General features: G+C 34.8%; 1 protein-coding gene and 1 long non-coding RNA gene across 2 annotated transcripts; both read left to right on the forward strand.

Annotated features, from left to right (window-relative positions):
• Window positions 1-3,746: 3,746 nt before the first annotated feature.
• On the forward strand, window positions 3,747-7,707 carry LOC135767503 (uncharacterized). The gene is made up of 3 exons (XR_010542044.1): window positions 3,747-5,259; window positions 5,692-5,758; window positions 6,294-7,707. It is a non-coding gene; the product is annotated as an uncharacterized lncRNA (long non-coding RNA).
• A 3,765-nt stretch (window positions 7,708-11,472) lies between these two features.
• On the forward strand, window positions 11,473-17,873 carry LOC135767446 (uncharacterized). The gene is made up of 5 exons (XM_065277170.2): window positions 11,473-12,458; window positions 12,991-13,086; window positions 13,174-13,279; window positions 15,660-15,752; window positions 15,837-17,873. Exons 1-4 carry the CDS (start codon window positions 11,954-11,956, stop codon window positions 15,715-15,717), a joined length of 765 nt encoding a protein of 254 aa, XP_065133242.1. The 5' UTR covers window positions 11,473-11,953; the 3' UTR covers window positions 15,718-15,752; window positions 15,837-17,873.
• The last annotated feature ends 1,042 nt before the right edge of the window (window positions 17,874-18,915 follow it).

Here is an 18,915-nt window from a genome sequence, read left to right on the forward strand (position 1 = left end):
GCTTATTAGTGGAGAGGAGACCGAGTGATATAGCCAATTAGTATGAGAGATGATTAGTAGGCCAATGGGCAAGTTTGGCCATTACCCCTTTTTGAAAGGATTTTAATTGTATGATTCCTGGATGAAAACATTGGCCTTTGATCAAAGACACTGAGAGCTGATGTTAGGGGAAAAAAAGCCAAATTCTTAAATAATGTACTTAAAGTGGTCTGGGTAACACTTCACAATTCAATTTTCAGACCATACCAGGTGCAAAAATAAAAAAAACTTTTTCTGGATAAACTTGTAATTGGATAGTTATCATTTTTCTCTCCTTTTTTTGTTTGTTTTACTTTTACTAAATTATAATTTAAGAAATGAAAAATGTATACAAATGAAAACTAGGCGATTTTCTTTTTTGGTATTTTTCATTCATCAGTTTGCTGTGGGTCATACATTAGCTGGGGTAGGACTCACAATCTTTCTGTGATATTTTATTGTAATGATAGTTATAAGCGCACATATAAAGTGTCCACAACCCGTCAGTATTGCGATTGATCCAGATCACTCTTTTAAAACATGTCCAGTAACAGCCAAGGTTCATTAAATACATCATAGAAAATGCATGTGATCATCCTCCTGTCAGTACTGCACTACATTGTTTTGATGTTTTAAAAGAGTGATCTGGATCAATTGCAAAACTAACAGCTGTGTACCATTCATATTTATGCTTATTACAATCATTACAGTAAAATATCACCAAACAAATGTGCGTCTTACCCTCGCTAATGTACGGCCCACAGCAAGCAGATAAATGAAAAATACAAAAAAGAAAATCGCCTAGTTTTCATTTGTTTAAATTTTTTATTTCTTGAATTACAATTTAGTAAAAGTAAAACAAATAAAGGAGAAAAAAATGACAATTATTCAATTACAAGTTTATCCAGAAAAATTAACTCTTAGTTTCATTTTTTATTTTGCATTTACACTGTATGGTCTGAAAATTGAATTGTGAAGTATTATGCGGACCTTAAGTGCTCTATTGTACTAATTTTGTATTAAATATAGCCTACAAAAAATTATTCTTTGGTACATAAATATGAACTTAAATATGCTAAAATGTATTTTTAAAAATGTATTTAGGTACCACTTGTAGTAAATTTGAACCTTTCTTTGTATGAAAGATGGGGATCTTTACAAGTTTACTACAAGTGGTATACATTTTTGTAATACAACAGATATAAGGCCAGATTTACTAAACAGGGCAAACTAGCATGAGAGCGCAAATACAAAAAAGCACCAATGGGAGTGGTAATGTCTGTGGGTGATTAACTAAAAAAGCTAATTAAATAACACAGGGGAAACAGCAGATTTTCATAATGACCAAAGCTACTAAGAGCAGCACAAATTGGCACAAATTAGTTCAGGGGCGCAAAGCAGAGCTGATCTTGAGTTCAGCACCACGGACATCACAGCGGAAAAAGTTAAGGTAGTAATTACTTTCTTATACATTGTATCAAGTCAATCACATAGGGGGGAGCAGGGGCAAAAGTACAATATTTTGAGAAAAACGTAATTTTAATAGATAATGTTTTAGACAGATATATATTTGCTTTGGTCAATAACTCACAAGTATGGTCTATCAATATCAGGTTGGATTTTGAACAAATGTAAAACGACTTCAGTATAATTTCACTTTGAACATAAGCAGCACATTGTTACTTTCGACCCTGTCAGCTGGGACGACAGTAACACACAGGTGGGACAAAAGTAACACAACAAAATAAGGTAAGTTCTCTGTATCATGGGCACCGTAAAATAAAGCATTACAGAATAAGAATATAAAAGTACTTACATACCATAAACAGAAACAATTCATAAAAAAGAAATTCATAAAAATATTTTACATTATAAACCCAGCTCCCAATTCACACAGTTCCTTGATTAATTGTTCTATGCAACTTTGTTTTCTTCTCCAGAATTTTCAACAATTCATAACATTTTAAATAAATATTTAAAATATTAAAGTACAATAACACTTTCTATATATGTGTTATGCTGGCAGGAAGGCAGGCCGAGGATCCAAAAGCAAGGTTTTATTAAATAAATCAAAGTAGATCACACAAAAAACACAATAATCCAAAGTACCAGAAACCAACACATTACATAGACTTTCAACGAATGACAAAAGACAACCGAGACACAGGGCAATATATACTGAGGGGAAACAAGATAACAACACACCTGGGAAACAATCAAGAACATGGACCAATGAAACAAAAAACTACACAAAACTACAAAACATGGGTGACTAAACAGAACTTCAAAATAAGAGACATGGACAGGGAAAACAGACAGGACTGATCTCCACAATATGAATGTAAAACATGCCAATCAATATAACAGCGCCACCCTCAGGCTGAATTACATAAGGACAGCAAACCTCTGCCAACAGGTCTGTACAGTATGTGTTAGGTTATCTGAATGTAAAACTTAAGACTTTGTTGTACCCCCCCAAAAAAATCCAATTAAGCACATGCCTCCACAGTATAAAGTATATCAATATATCAACAATATATAATATTTAATATAGTCTCAATATGTTTATACACACACACACAATACTCAGTATTTCTAATGACATTTGTTAGAGTTATTAAAAATTGTTGGTCTTTACATCTGCTTTTTGGTTCCATTTACATCAACTTATGACATACATTACAATAACATATGACATGTTTAGACATGCTGAAAAGTTTTAAATACAGTATATACTACAGTATTCAGTATTTTGGGTTAGCAACAATTATTATTATTTTAGCCACAGTAGTTTTTATCTAACACAATTTTCTTTTGTAATGTTTTGTAAGGTTTCCTTTCATACCTTACTGATATTTCATGAATATTAAAGTGAAGTTACAGCATATGACATGTTGAGGATATAGTGCAGTACTTAAAAATTCCCAATCACTTATAGTGTTTCTAAATGGTTGGCCTTTTCATCTGCTTTTTGGGTCAATTAAGATAAACTAATAAAAAATTTTTTTACTAATTGTTATATTAGCCAAAGCAGTTGGTGTCTAACACGTTTTTGTTGTAATGCTTGGTAAGGTTTTCTTTCCTACCTCCCTTGCAGCGTCTCCCTGAGAGTTGTCAACCTTTACTGTTCTGAGTCTCACAAGAATGACCGAACACACTGCAGACAGCGCCTAATGAGAGAAGCGTTCTATGTGACGTCACGCATTCTAATGTAATTCTATCTGTTTCATAGCGACAGAAAAAACTAAACAAAAAAACTGGTTCAAAGCGGTTCAGCATAATACAAAATTAATAATATATGCCATTTTACATTTATTTACATGGTATTTATTTGTCTGGGAGAAAACGATTTCACCGATTGTATTATTGTTTTTTATAATAATAATAATAATTATTATTATTATTATTATTATTATTTATTAAGTACCATAATGCTGCAATGGTAAACCCCGGGTTAACTGAATCCTGGGTTACCTGTTCCTGTTTCACGTTTCACAATGCATGTTTAACTTACATCACTAAACCGTGGGTTAACTTTGCATATTTGCAGTGTCAGCCGACGCGATTGGCAAAATAACCAAATGACTGAATATATAACTCTTTAAAAACGCTTGTCTCGTGCTTCTGCATCAGTGACAATTCATTTTTCCTCACCTTTGACCGTAATTTCTCACTTCTCTGCCGAACGATTAAACGACTGCGTACACAGCGTCCAGCGTTTCTGTCACTACACACAGCTACTATGAATGCTCTTCAGTTTCTTACTGTGCACCACTCTCGTACACACTGCAAACTTTCGGAAGTGACAACCGCATATAAATGCGTGAGTGAATCCCCGAAATGACCGTTTCATGTCTGTACGGAACAAAACTCACTGCCGAAAATGCCATGAAGTAACCATAGCAACGCCCTGCCTGCTCACGTGGCTAAGCTTTGACCAAAATAATATTTCAGCGTTATGTTTTCCAATAAACCTCTGTCTTGGCATTTTGTTAGACACATTTGTCAAGCTGCTTCAGCGCTGTCTTGCAGTGTTGCCAGGTTCACGTCTTTTTTAGCTTAACGTTAACGTTACATTAATTATGCTTAGCCCCGTTTGTGGCTTTGGCTCATGACACGATCAAGTTTTTGGTGTCATTAAAGTGGGAAGGTGCCGATCGCAATATTTTGATATTTGAGGTAAAGAAATTGGATTTACTTTGGTTTGTAATGGAATTTGTCTTGTCCGCTGTAACCCCTATGGTTACAGGCCGTAACCACAGCTTGAACATTTTAATTTAATTTAATTTAATTTATAAAGCACATTTAAAACAGTCACCAGACTGACCAAAGTGCTGTACAGAATAAAAAGAAGAGTTAAATCAAGTCCAAAGCGAAAACACATACTAATCAAGAAAATAGTAAAACACATTCAAGCAAGACACATAATACAATAAATAGTATAAAAAAAATAAAAGAATACACTTCTGACCATGTCAATTGACAAAAGCTAAGAAAAACAAATGAGTTTTTAATAGAGATTTAAAAATACATAAAGATGGAGCAGCTCTGTGTGTTAGCACCCTATAACTTTGGCTGTGTTTGACGTATTTACATTGAAGTCAGTTCCTTAGATAAGCCCAGCGATTCAAAATATCCCATGTTTTGACTTACAGTTTGAGATTTCTTGTACATATATTTATAACCCATAAACAAACAGTAATTTTTACCAGGTTTGTCAAGTTGAGATACCCACGTAGAAGGTGACGTTCTCTGGCAACATTCCCTAAAATTTCTCTAAAGAGGATGAAAAGACCTGAACCTTTAGAGAACATTAGGTACATTCCTAAAACGTCCTTTGTTGGTTATAAAAGTCTTGCAGTTCAAGGTTCCTTATGTGACTTTAGGGGGACGCCTGAGACATTAACAGAATGTTCACAATGTGCAGTGGACCATACAAACAAAGTAATAAATAAATGATTTCAGAATGAAGAAAAATAAATGAGTGATTTAGTCTGCACTATCATACATCAGACAAATATACTAATATGTATTATGTTGTACTCTCCGAATATGATGATTTAGATTGCAATGCATCTTGGAAACAGTAGTCAGTTAACAGCAACAGCGTTTAATCCGCTTTATGAAAAGGACTACCTTTAATGGCACAGCTTACAAGAGGACCCGGAAGTCGCATGAAATTCAAACTGCCACAATTGACGACGTTTGATCTTCGTTTGTCTTTATATAATATACTGTAAGGTAAGTTAAGATACTTTTCTTTTTAAACCTACATAAATTTCACTTGTTGTTCTACAGCGAGTTACATAAATGTTTTTTCTGTTTATTTGCTATTCTTTTATGTGATGTTTTTTATTTCAATGTTAGGCTGTAAGTGCTAGTATTATATTCTTATTTGCCATTTAAAGTATAACGATAAACATGCAGGCTTACAAAACAATATGCATGTTAAAGAAATCTATAAGATGTTTGATCTTTACAAAATTAATTAATGCTCAGACCACAAAGACACCAACCGAAGATCATATGTTTTGTTTACAAAACAAAAAATATTTTTGAAAATGCTTTTGTAAAGGAATTTAATACCTAAGAGTCATAAATTTGTGTTTGTCTTACTTTTTTATTTTACTTTTTTACAATTAAAATGAAATCATGTTTGTGTTTGGTTTGCAGAAGTCATGTACCACACTTCGTCAAACCTGAAGAAGTGTTTCTTCCTGCAATCTGGGTAAAGAATGATGTAAGTTTAATACACTTTACTTAAAAACTTAACAGTCATGTTCATTATTTATCTTTGTGCAATTTGATTTAAATTACAATATTCAATGTATTGAATTTGCTAAGTTTTGTATGGGATAATTTCTTGTATGGGTTAATTTGCCTAATATTAGTTTTAGATACAAAAGCACAAGTGTTTTGGCTTAAAAGTGACAGCATGTTTTAAAAATGTTTCAGGTACTGGTCCTTGCATTGTTTGAAGTAGTAAAGAATAATGGCAAATAATGAAGCAGGCGATTAAAAAATACTTGACCAAGAAGTTTTGGAGCTTAACATTTTTGTAGTTTGTAATTGCTTTTTCTTTAAGTTGGTAATTTGAAAATCTTTCTGGAAGTCTGAAACCTTCCAACATATTTTTTCACATCTCGATTTGAATGTTAAAAATCTTAGTTCTTGGACTTGTGATGTTTTATACTATGTGTTTTTGCCCTTACTTATGCATTTTATGTAAATGTATTTTTTAACTGGATTTGTATTTGTATGCTCTTATTCTGCAGGCTCCAGATCTGGAGATTGAAGTTCCTAAAGGTTGATGTTTATCAAGCTTGTGACCTTATTGTATGGTGTTAATTTTTACATTTGTATATCTAATACACATTTGCACATCTGAAAACATACATTTTACATTTTGTGGGTTATTTTTTATTTTATTCAACCAGTTGTTAAATATTGGTTTCTGTTATTACATTTTATGCACTTCAACTGTAAATGTTTTGTTTTAATTGGATCTTTATTGTTTTAAACAATTTAATTATTGTGGGTTTTTGTTAGCTTTTATGTTATTCTTGTATTTTTTGGCTATTTATTTGTAGCTTTTTTATTATCATTCTGTTTATTTGCCAGATTTTGACATTCTGTTTATTTTTCCTGTAATCCCACTTCGATTATTTTCTGTGTTTTTCAATTATACATTTCCATCACAGTCCCAGTTTGTTAAAGCTTGTTTTTCCATGTTTCACCGTTCATCATTCATTTGGACTTCATTTCCCATAATCCTCTTCACTCTCTCACCTGAACTGTGTTTGTTATTATCCTCACCTGACAGTCATCCCCCTCATAACTCAATTGTCTAAATACCCCGCTGTTCCCTTTGTAGGTCAGTTCTTGTTTATAGTGATGTGTTGTGAGTTTTGCTGTTTACCAGTTGCCATGTTCCTTGTTTAATATCAATTAAAGATTATCATTTTGGATTCATCATCTCTATCTCCTCCTTTATCCTCCACCACACCAATCGTATCAATTTCACAGTATAATTATATATTGGTTGAGTTACCGCTATTTTTTGGGGCTTCTGGATAAGTTGTGGGTGAGTCTCAAAACGTTCTGGGAACTTTAATAGGCAATGTCCTTAACACCAGCAGGGTCGTTCTGAGCGCGTTCTGGAAACGTAAAGTCTACATAAAATATGGTCCCTTTGACATTTCCAGAACGTTCTGAATGTTCTGAATGTCTGCTGTCCTCCAACCCTTTCAAGAACTCCACAACACGTCCGTCTCAGAACGTTTTGGGAACTTTACTGGGCAACGTCCTTAACACCAGCGGGGTCATTCTGAGAACGTTATGGGAACGTAAAATTTCTAGGGGGGATATGGGCACAGGACATCCTCTTACATGTATCTTGTCTGCCTCACCATTTTGGTGACCGTAAACCATTAAACTGTGTTTTTAAGTGTGCATTTTACACAGATTTTTTATATACTCATTATCAGGCATGTCCAGATTTGTTTCCCGTTATGCACAACTGCCCATGTTGGGCTTGACTTGGCATTGCAGCTTACAGCTATAAATGTTACTGTACATGTGCACTTTCTGTAAAATGACTCCAGATTATTTCTCTGTCATCTGATAAGCAGAATCATGGGTTTCTACAATTTACTTATATTTTATGATGCTGTCTGAATAAGCATTGTGAGCAGCAATACTCTCTGTGATAAAACGCTTCTGTTTTTCATCATTTGCATGTGTTCAGATGAGTTAAAATAGTCCTGTCCAACATAATTATTTACTAACATATGTCATCTCACTTATTTAGGCATTACTTTTGTGCTAAGTTAATTAAATCACTGAGAGAAACATCTTTAATTGTTTGTTTGTTTTTTCAATTAAAAACAATAAAAATCACAAAACAAGTATTTAAAATTATGACCAAAATCTAAATGGTTTCATAACTACAAATACAATATCCCACAACATTGCTGTTTACATCATGATAGGGAAAAACAATCACAGTATATTAAACCTTGCAGATGATAAGGGGCATTAAAGTAAACAATGTGATCTGTATTAATGGTCTTTGGTTTTGCGGTGTCCTGGTTGTGTAGTGTGTGTGGTGTTGTTCTGGTGCTTTCTGCTTGTGTTTGAATGACAGGGGACAGCGCTGGATAACTCTTCTGGATGAATGAGGATATCTGCAAAGACATTACAGCAATGCATTTACTTAGATTAGCAGAAACACTTCAAGTATGATACATTAATAAAGACCAGGGGCAACTGTAAGATATTTCTTAAATCTCAAACAAATAATGGCAGTAATTCAGCACACTTAGTGACGTTCTCTCTGTGCCATCACATGTGAGAATTATTGCACAAATTTTTTGTCTGAAACAGTCTAAATTAAATGTTTATATTGATTTTGGTTATTGATGTAATCTCTACCATAACTAATTAACTAATGAGAGATGCTTAAACTGTTGGGAGTAATCGTGCAAATAATCATAGCTGTGAAGACAGGGATTAACTGCAACCTTTTTTTTAAACACAATATTATCCACCATTTCTGTCAAATCAACATATTTTTATGTCAAAACAAATTCAACTATGTTTTATACGTTTTGTCAGCTTATCACAAGCTTAAAATAGTGTAATTGACTTGTTTGAACTTTATTCTGCATTTTTTTTTTTTTTACAAAGAAACACTACTCAGTGTTACAACATTACATGTTGAAGCTATTACATTTATTAGTTTGAGGTTATATGAGAACAAGTTGGTTCATTTAATTGTTCTTCAAGTGATTCAATTCACCCACAACTAGTCATTTATAAATTCAATCATGTCATGTTACAAAGTATGTTCCTTAAACAAAAATATGACAGGTAGATTGTGGAAGTCTACACTGTAAAAAAAAATCTGTAGTTTTTACAAAGAAATGTGACCAGTCACGGAAAGTAGGGAAACAAACTATTACGTTGTAATTTTTGCAGGACAGTCTGAATTAAAACACACCAGTGGCTTTCCTGTCATCAGTATTAAACATGTTACCCCTCAAACCCCCCTCCCCACATAACAATTTCCAATTGAACCCCTATGTTGGCTAAACCGCCTTTCAATTGTCCATACATCCATACACGATGGTCAGAGTTCGTCCCTAGTGGCAGTCGTAATGAATTTTCAGTTTAATCTTTTTTTATTGAAATAAACGGACAACAAACATCAATTAAAAAACTTGACAGTAACAATACAAATACAAAGTATGCTAGGGCGAATTTACAATAAAATATTAAATAAAGTACAGATTTCAAAGTTTTCTGTGCCTTTTGCTTTAAAGAGAATTTTATAAAATCAATATAAAGTTTCATTTGTTTTTTAAATTATATGAAACAGGGTTTGTTTCCCAGAAAATGTAGTTGGTAGGTTAGTGATTTCGAAGCACGCTTCTTGGGGCTTTGAAACAGTTACGAATCATTTGTTTCGAATCATTGGTTCGGAGCATGTTTCAAACTTGCCAAAGTCACGTGATTTTAGCAAACGAGGCTTCATTACGTCATATCTGTTTCGAAACGTTTCGAAAATCCGACGATTCATCACTAGGGGGAGTTGATCACAAATGACCAGTGTAGGTGAACTTGGGTCAGTTTTATTATAAAAGTTCATAAAACATGCATCCTTCTGACTAATAACACTGCCATTTTGTCTACTTTTTGTTTATAGACAGATTTAATTACAAAAATGTGCATAATTACAAGAGGAGTTCGTTTTAATGCTTTGTTTGCACATAATACACTTTTACTTATGTCTTAATTAAATTAAATAATTCATTTTTCTTAAAAACATATTTTTAGAACAATCTTGCAATTATTTTGTAAAAAATGTAAAATGTTTGGACAGATCTTGCTGCTTTCACACTATTTTGACCAGCAGGTGTCGCCAGCGTGTATGGTGTTTCGAACGCTTCGAAAAACTGAATCAATTTGCGAAGCAATTGGTTCAATTGATTCGAAGCTTCGAAAAACTTCTCCAATCACTATAGTAGTCTCTTTGATTCTTCAAAACACCAAAAACACATGTCTCCAAAAAAAACCTAAATCAATATTCTTAACAGTAAAATAAAATAAAAAAATTCCCAGAAGGGTTTTACAAGTGGGCAGTACCAATATAGGTGAACCACATATTTTCTAAGCTGTTCATACAAAAAGTACAATTTGTGTCTATATCGCTTCTAAGTTTCACAAGAAAATGTTTTGCTAGGTAGATCCTATTAATAAGTTAAAAAGAATGAATGAACATAAGGCAAAGATACAGTGCCGGCTCTAGATATTTGGAGGCCCTAAGCAAAATTTATGATGGAGGCCCCTTGCACCCCCCTTATTTTCAGAATCATGTGAGAAGTTGTCATAAAGTGTTTTTTTCTACACTGTTAGAAATAATTTAAACACTGCAGTAATCAAACATGTTTTTTTTTTCTTTTTTATCAAGTTAACCAATGGATTATGTTAAATCTTTGAGAAATTATGCAAATTGTGTGTTAAACGTTTTAAGACTATGGATGCAGTAATTGAATTTGTTGTTATGGATGCAGTAATTTATTTATATACCTAATTTGGGAGGGAATAAAATTCAATGTACAGTGGAATGGTAAAAGTAACCACGCTGATTTTAAATCAAAGATGATAAAGATGACTGGACAGTAGGGTCGCATTTGGCCCATGGGCTGCCAATTATATCTTCTGTATGATAATTTTGTCCCATTTTGGACCATACCAGTTGCTATATATATATATATATTAGGGCTGTCAAAAGATTAATCGTGATTAATCACATCTAAAATAAAAGTTTGTGTTTACATAACATATGTGTGTGTAATGTGTATAATTATTATGTATATATAAATACACACACATTCATGTGTATATTTAAGAAATATTTGCATTTATATACTGTATAAACATTTATATCATTTATATTATATAGAAATATAACTATTTTATATATAAATATAACCAATTTTTCTTAAATATATACATGACTGTGTGTGTTTTTATATATAAATATTAATTATACACACTACACACACATATGTTATGTAAACACAAACTTTTATTTTAGATGTGATTAATCACGATTAATCTTTTGACAGCCCTAATATATATATATATATATATATATATATATATATATATATATATAGCCTAATGTATTTATAGTAAAAGGAAAAAGTTTTCTTTTATACATTTTCCATAGTTAGGCAAGAGCAACTTTCAAAATTGTTACATCTATAACATTGTTTCTTTTTCATGAAAATAAATATTATTTGTTCTTTCAAAACTATCCCTCTATATGTTGGGTGTTATTTCTTCAGTTTTTTAATTTACATAAATCCTACAACGTTGTCTCATTTTGTCCTTTATTGTCACATACATCTAAAATTGAAGACTGGATGGTATTGGTTCTGGAGTTTTTCATTAGGGTTTAGGCAACAGATGGTTCAATATAATGGTAATAAATACATTCTCTGAGCAATATGTAAAGTATATTTCACTTATATTTGAATAATAAAGATGTCTTTGTTAGTTCACATGTTAAACGACCCACAATCATCAACTCTCAAAATCAGTGCAGTACTTTTCAAAAGCTAGATGTGCGTGTTCTATGATTGGATGAAAAGTCATTGAAGACTGTGACGTCAAAGGATCGGTTGCGCGCAGAAGGCGAACTTCCGGCATAGTCCGTTGAGGAATACAGGACATAACTTCCAGGAAAATGCGTTAGACAGTTGTCATAACTGAAAGAATAAAACCAAAATACAGTACATTTCAATGTTATATGACGTTTAAATCAATGTACGATAAGGTTGTATATCCTGGGGGCTCATACGGAAGCGATCGTGTTAGCTGATCAGTCATCGATCGATAGGTATTAAGTGCGCGAGCTCGGCTAAACATGGGCACGAGATCTAGTCGTTTACAGGAGGATTCCGTATCTACATCTTTCGATAAAGATGGCATCAAGCGTGAATCCTGTCGACGGATCCGGAGCGCAAGGCCTACCAGCCTCATGGTGGAGTTTTCCGGTAGTTTCGATCATGATTCAGAGGCGAACCACAGCCGGTCAGAGGAGGGCAGCGATTCGGATACCGGACAGCAGGCGAGCGGTGACGGCAGCCCCGCCGATCGCACCGCGTCCCCGTCCCTGACCAGCCAGGCCTCGCCGACGGACGACAACGGAGCCGATGAGAAACGAGAGGAGGACGGAAGCCCGACGGGCCCTGTGAGCGGGGAGGAAATAGGCCGTGCACCGCAGCGCACTTTCTCGGAGCGTTTGCCCGGCGCTCGTCACTCTTCCGGGAGCGGCGTCACGACGAGATCCGCACGGGTGAGAGGGAACCACGCGCGCCCGATGTCTGAGGCGTGGATCGGCCTCTACAGAGTCAACAACCGTCACGGTGGTACGCAAAAAAGCGACCGTTTCCTTTAATAAACATTGATGTTAAACGTTCAATTATATTAATTTCCTGTTCCTGCTTTGTCATACTAGACATGCAGTGTTGATAGTGAGAGTGACAACAATTAGAAAACAGTCCAGAGGTTTGACAAAGACAGCAGCACAAGCACCCCTTAGTACAGTAACCAGGGATTAGTTACCATCTGAACAACCCTATTCATTTTATAACAAATTAAACATAAAAGACTTCAAATCCAGTTCACTGGTGGTCTGAGTCTCTGTTACTGTCCTGTTCATGATATAGAAAGTCTCCATAAGTAAGGGATCCAGTAAAACAATTTCTCTTGTGATCCTGCCTAAAATCCAGGTTAAAGTCTCTCAATCTAAATATGAGATTAGGAGCATCAATGTTTGATTTCAGTCACTAATATTGTCCGAGTAAGATCATGTCAAAGATTGAAATCAAGGATATATTTGAACAGAATGTCATAATGTCAAAAGGGTCATAGTATTAATTTGTTTATCCTCCATTCCAGCTATACGTTGCCCTTTCTGCACCAAACCCTTCCCCGGGGGGAGAATCGAGGACCACCTTTTAAGCTGTCTCACCTCTCCACCTCTTCCTTATAACAGTAAGCATCGCTTTTTTTATGTCATTCATTGGTGATCTCTTTCTTCTGCTAATAAGTCTAATACTGATCATCTGTTTTGCTCCATAGCGGATGTTCTTGCTAAGGACAGTGGCGAATGTACAATCTGTCTTGAAGATCTACTACAAGGAGAGACCATCGCTCGACTGGCCTGCCTGTGTGTCTATCATAAGAGGTATTTAAAAAATTACACTAACCACTAGGGTTGTAAAAATACATGGATATGGATCGATACATTTATTAAATTTCTAAAGATATGACGCCTAGATGCCACACGTAAAATATCAATATGACGTAACTATATTTTGACACTCTCCACATCCTCATTCCTTGATGTAACATCCATCTACTCGTTTCTGCCAAAGCGCACATTTTCATTTATATCCATCTGCTAGTGTCAGCAAGTGAATGCGATGCTGCAAAAAAAACAAAGCTTGTCTTCTGAGAAATAGACAGAAGACGAGCGTGTGTTTGGCACTGCAGGTAATATTGTGTCCATGCAGAACGCAGTGTCCGCTCTCTCCAAAAAATGTTAATTTGTTGATATTTATTTATTTTCATTTTTTTGTTATTAAGAAAAATCTCTCTACTGAACACTGCAGCACTCGTTTGACTGTTAGATCTAAAGTTGTGTGGCGGATTAAAGGCGGGGTGCACGATTTTTGAAAATGCTTTGGAAAAAGGAGTCAGGCACAGTACCAAAACACACTGGTAGCCAATCAGCAGTAAGTGGCGTGTCTACAAACTGACATCGTTGCCTGGGTTGCGTATTTGTGGGGCGGGTCTATCAAAAGAAGTTGTGTTAGTTTAGGTGATTTCCAATGTCAACACTGACTTTCAGAGATTGTTCACCCCGCCTTTAAAGGGTTCTTTCCTGGACATGGATTATCTTAAACTGGGACTAGGCCTCAGTTTGATTGGGTAATATTGGGTTTTAACAAACATGCCTTACTAAAAACTTTACAGTTTATTTTAAGATATGTTGTTTTCAGTTTGGACAGCTCTTACATTTATTTTAGTCTATGACTAGTCTAATCCCTGTCCGGGAAACTGCCCCTTAACGTTTAAGTTTAACAGCTTTATTTTTGGCACAAAATACTGAACTTTGAATGTGCCATTATAAGCTTGATATTATTTTCCCCTCATTTTTTTCCTTTATTTAAAAAAAGTGTATTTTTTGTTAGTTTGTTGTTGTAAATGTTCCAATTGGGGCAGAGATTTTTTTTTTTAATTTTCTATTTCATGTTATATATTTTAGTTGCATTTGTAAGTTATTAATTATTTTCCCGCCAGCATGTTTTTTTTTGGCAGCCAGTGCCACTGCATTTTCACAAAAGTTTCATGTTTTCCAGAAAATGTTTTTCTTTAAATTCATAAAAATACAATATATCAAATGAAAGAACAGGCCGTCTACTTTCAAAAGAAAAGTTTCATCCTATCTTCATTTGATCTCTCTTTATCACCTCTCAAATATGAGTAGGTTTCTTTAAAAATAGAAAATTGTAAAAACAGTAAAAAAAAAAACTGAGATGATTGCATTTTTGTAAAGGTTTTTTGTTAGTGATCAGATTTAGAACGATGATCAAAACATACATGGAGTTTTAACTAATGCTTTACTGTTTTATTAGTTGGGTAAGAGCACCACCTTTTGGATAATAGCGTAAATTAGCTTTGCTGGGAAAAACTCATCAATGGTAGTGATGGGAGAAGCAAAGCTTTTCGAAGCTTCGAATCAAATTAACCAATTGCTTCGCAAATTGATTCAGTTTTTCGAAGCGTTCGAAACAGCATACTCGCTGGCGATACCTGCTGGTCAAAATAGTGTAAAAGCAGCAAGATCTTTACAAACATTTTACATTTTTTACAAAATAATAGCAAGATTGTTCTAAAAAAAATTTTAAGAAATTTTTTTTTATTTAATTAAGACATAATTAAAAGTGTATTATGTGATTTTATTTTTATTTATGGCAAAATCATAAAAACAAACTCCCTTTTTAATTATGCACATTTTTTGTCATTAAATCTGTCTATAAACAAAAAGTAGACAAAGTTGTAGTATTATTAGTCAGAAGGATGAATGTTTTATGAACTTTTATATTAAAACTGACCCGAGTTCACCTACACTGGTCATTTGTGATCAACTCCCCCTAATGGTGAATCGTCGGATTTTCGAAACAGATATGACGTAATGAAGCCACGTTTGCTAAAATCACGTGACTTTGGCCAAGCTCGGAACCAATGATTCGAAACAAAAGATTCGAAAATGTTTCGAAGCCTCATGAAGCATGCTTCGAAATTGCCCATCACTAGTGGTGGCGAAAGAGTTAAAAATGTAACTGTTTGACTAGGCACATAACATAAAAAGATTAATTGCATTGAAGCAGTGTTTGATGTTTCTGCAAATATTTGGATTGCTAGAGGAGAAAAACGATATTGGATCGTATCTGAACTATCCGATTTACACCCCTACAAACCACATGAAACCTGGGTGTTGTGCTTTGAAATAGATTGACTCTCATGGATCGAACGCATATTGATTTTTTTTCTCTGAACAGCTGCATTGATACATGGAGCAAAGTGAAGCCGTGCTGTCCTGAACATCCTTTCGATTGATTCGTGTGTCCAGGTGCAATGACACTTTGACTCAGGTGAGCATTTAGGCATTCACTAAAGCGAGTAAGGTGTTTAGTTTAACATTGGCATTTATGTTTGTTTTTGTGTCGTCTGTTTAGGAGACAATACCCCCGGGCAGGAGCTTATATTTTATGAAACGGAAAACAAGCATCAAAACTTGTTGCTAACTGAATAAGCCTGGTTTAAGTAAGCCTGGCTTTAAGTATCTGATGTGACTTGGCTTTTTCTCTGCTCTGCAGCACCTGACTGAACAGCAGGTTCGCTCTGCTTGCCTTTTCTCTCTTAACTCTTTACCACAAAACTCAACGTGAGACTGTCAAATGACATGGATTTAAAATGTAACCGGAGAGAAAAGGTACACACGGATCGTCTCACGGACATCTTGATGGGGTTTGGGTTCCTCCCTTGATGGAGACTCCGTCATTTATGCTGGGATCGCAGGCTTGGTGTTTGGGTTTTGCGCAGCATGCTGGGAAGACTGAGTTTACGGCTTGAATGAACTTGATGTTTGGCAGATCCTGGATGAAAAGAAATAAGTTGTACATGCGTAAATATTGCACAGGATTACATACGAGGCATGATGTTTTATATTTCGGGTGATACTAAATGATGTTTTTTTTTGTGGGGGGGGGGATTATTTCCCATATTGTTGCTAATAGGAACATTTCAAAGGCAAGTAAACTTGTAAAAAACATGAAAAAATTGTTTTATCCACATGCTTTCAGTTCCTCAAAGCTTTTATAGGCTCTTGGTCTGAATACTTCTGCTCGGTTAAAATGTACATTATTAACAAACCGGAGCAGTACATCAACCAGTCAGATTAATGGATGTATCATTGGTTGCGGTGAAATGTCTGTAGGTGCGTGCTTGTGTTCAACATAATTCGGATTTAGGGCGTAGGTTTGGCTTGGTTTTTGTGCAGGACATGAAAGCGAACTGTGAACAGTCATTCATGCATTCATTCAACATGCTTCACTGTGGATGGGATGTAGTAGACTGAAGAGATCCAGTCACACCAGGCCTTCTCTGATAATATGTTGAATGCGTGTGAATCAGGCCATCTGTGGCTCGGAGATGTGTGTCGGGTACAGTGATGCCATATGGCTCATGCCTTGCCAGAGATGGAGTTTCAGTGCAGCTGATGGGAAATGAGGACTTCTTCACCAGCACTATAGGAAGAGTACAGTGGAAAGGCAATATTTTGGACAGGTTTAGGATCCTGACACAGAGATGTTTTTACATTAAAAATGTGTTTTGAGGTTTTTGGGGTTACTTGATTTCTGAGTGTTACGTTGATGACTCTATTGTGTCTTGTAGTGTTGAGTTGGTCTGTTACCTTTTCTTTGCCTTAGATTAATGGTTCATATTTTGAATAGTAACGTCTTGGAGGACTTCCCACTTTCTGGACGTATGAAATAAAAGGCCTTCTGGGCTTTCCCTGCCTGGCCCACTGGAGGTCATAATCTCCGAAAAGTATTGTAATGGGTTTGGTTTAGAAGAGACTCTTATTTTCTATTCAAATACGTAAGATGCCGAGTGTGTGTGCGTGCGTGTGAGAGAGTTGATGGCAGCAATTATCATTACAGTTACATTTGTTTTGTGTTTGTGGTGCAGTGCATTGTGGAGTGTATGGGAGATATTGTCAGAGTATTTTGACAATCTTTTAAGCTCTGTACGTTAGCTTTTGCCCTTTGTTTAACTTATATGGTGCCATACCTCATTATACACATTTACTATATTATTCTGGGGCATAGCTAACTCCAAAGGTGGTGTTTTCATTAAAAAAATATAAATATATATATATATACAGTATAAAATCAATGGAAAGTTATGTAATTATTCAGTGCTAAGGGTTGATCCTGTGTGGTTTGACAGTTGTTGGTCAAAAGTGAATAAGGTGGAAATGTTTTTAGGTCAATATGGTTTGAGGATATTCACAACCCCAGTCAGACAATCTGCCCTCATTCTGCTAAAGAACAACTGAGTATTTATTTATTAAAGTGTAAATATGTATTGCATTTCAAAATGGCTTTGTCTTTTGTTTGTCCATGATGCTGTTTCTATGCCTAAATCTTTTGTATGTCTGACAAATTGTTTTTATATGTATTTTTTACAATAAATATGCTTAAGTGTGATGGCTGCCTTTCCTTCAGTTTTTTTTTTTAAGAGTATGTACATCTTTTATCAGTATTTATTTTGTAGTTGTAGTACCCCTTGGGGATCAAACCCATGATTTTGTCACAATGCTTTATAGATGAATAATGTGAGTTCTGTACATGGTAATGGCATATCGTAAGTCTTAAACACGATTGTTGTCTCCTTATGTAAGCTTTGTGCATGCAAAACGCAGCTGGAAAACAGGCCAATATCAACATAACACTGACTGTGACATTAGTCGAGATGTACGCCTCAACATTAAATTAAGTACAATGTTGTTACAATGCTAAAAACAAAGTTGTGACTGTTGTGCTAGCGTTATATGCTAGTTAATGCTAAATGTTGACATTTAGGCTGAAGTTCTACTATTGACGTTACAGTTACGTTTTGCAGATCCATACTACAAAAACACAAACTTACCACTCAGTAACATCCATTAACAATTTCTAGGGATGCACCGAAATGAAAATTCTTGGCCGAAACCGAAAATGAGGAAACCAAGGCCGAAAAACCGAAACATCGAAATAAATTATTATGCCAATTATTAGTACAAATGCATTTATGGCCATCACTGTGTACTAACTTTAGTAGGGGTGTGTGACAGATCACATTACAGTTTTTGAGGCACGGATCGGATTATTTTTCAGATCAGCAAAAAGGGGTGGGGAGAATCTAATAAAAAATAAAGAAATTACAAACATTTATAAAAAAGAACAAAGCTGCACATTAATAAGGGCTAACAGTAGCATTAGGTACAGAAATCGAATTAAATGAGTCATAACACTGTCTTTATTGTATAAATTAAATATATTTTTATTATTTTTAGAGCTATTTGTCTCTTTGTTAGACTTAAGTAGGTGAATTGAGGTTACTGTCTCTTTAAATAGGCAGAGACTGGTTTATGACTGTAATCTATACAAACACTTAAGACATAAACAAATGTTTTTATTAGAAAAAGAATACTTTGGAGATAATTTTGTTTATATGTGCCCTCTCAATAAAAGAAAGATTTTACGTTAG

The sequence above is a fragment of the Paramisgurnus dabryanus genome, chromosome 6, assembly GCF_030506205.2.
Source record: "Paramisgurnus dabryanus chromosome 6, PD_genome_1.1, whole genome shotgun sequence".
Taxonomy (NCBI): Eukaryota; Metazoa; Chordata; class Actinopteri; order Cypriniformes; family Cobitidae; genus Paramisgurnus; species Paramisgurnus dabryanus.

Coding starts and splice junctions, on each gene's coding strand:
- LOC135767446 (XM_065277170.2), top strand. CDS start 11,954: ATGGGCACGAGATCTAGTCGTTTACAGGAGGATTCCGTATCTACATCT. Junction 13,087..13,173: donor TCCACCTCTTCCTTATAACA/GTAAGCATCGCT, acceptor TTTGCTCCATAG/CGGATGTTCTTGCTAAGGAC. Junction 13,280..15,659: donor CTGTGTGTCTATCATAAGAG/GTATTTAAAAAA, acceptor TTCTCTGAACAG/CTGCATTGATACATGGAGCA.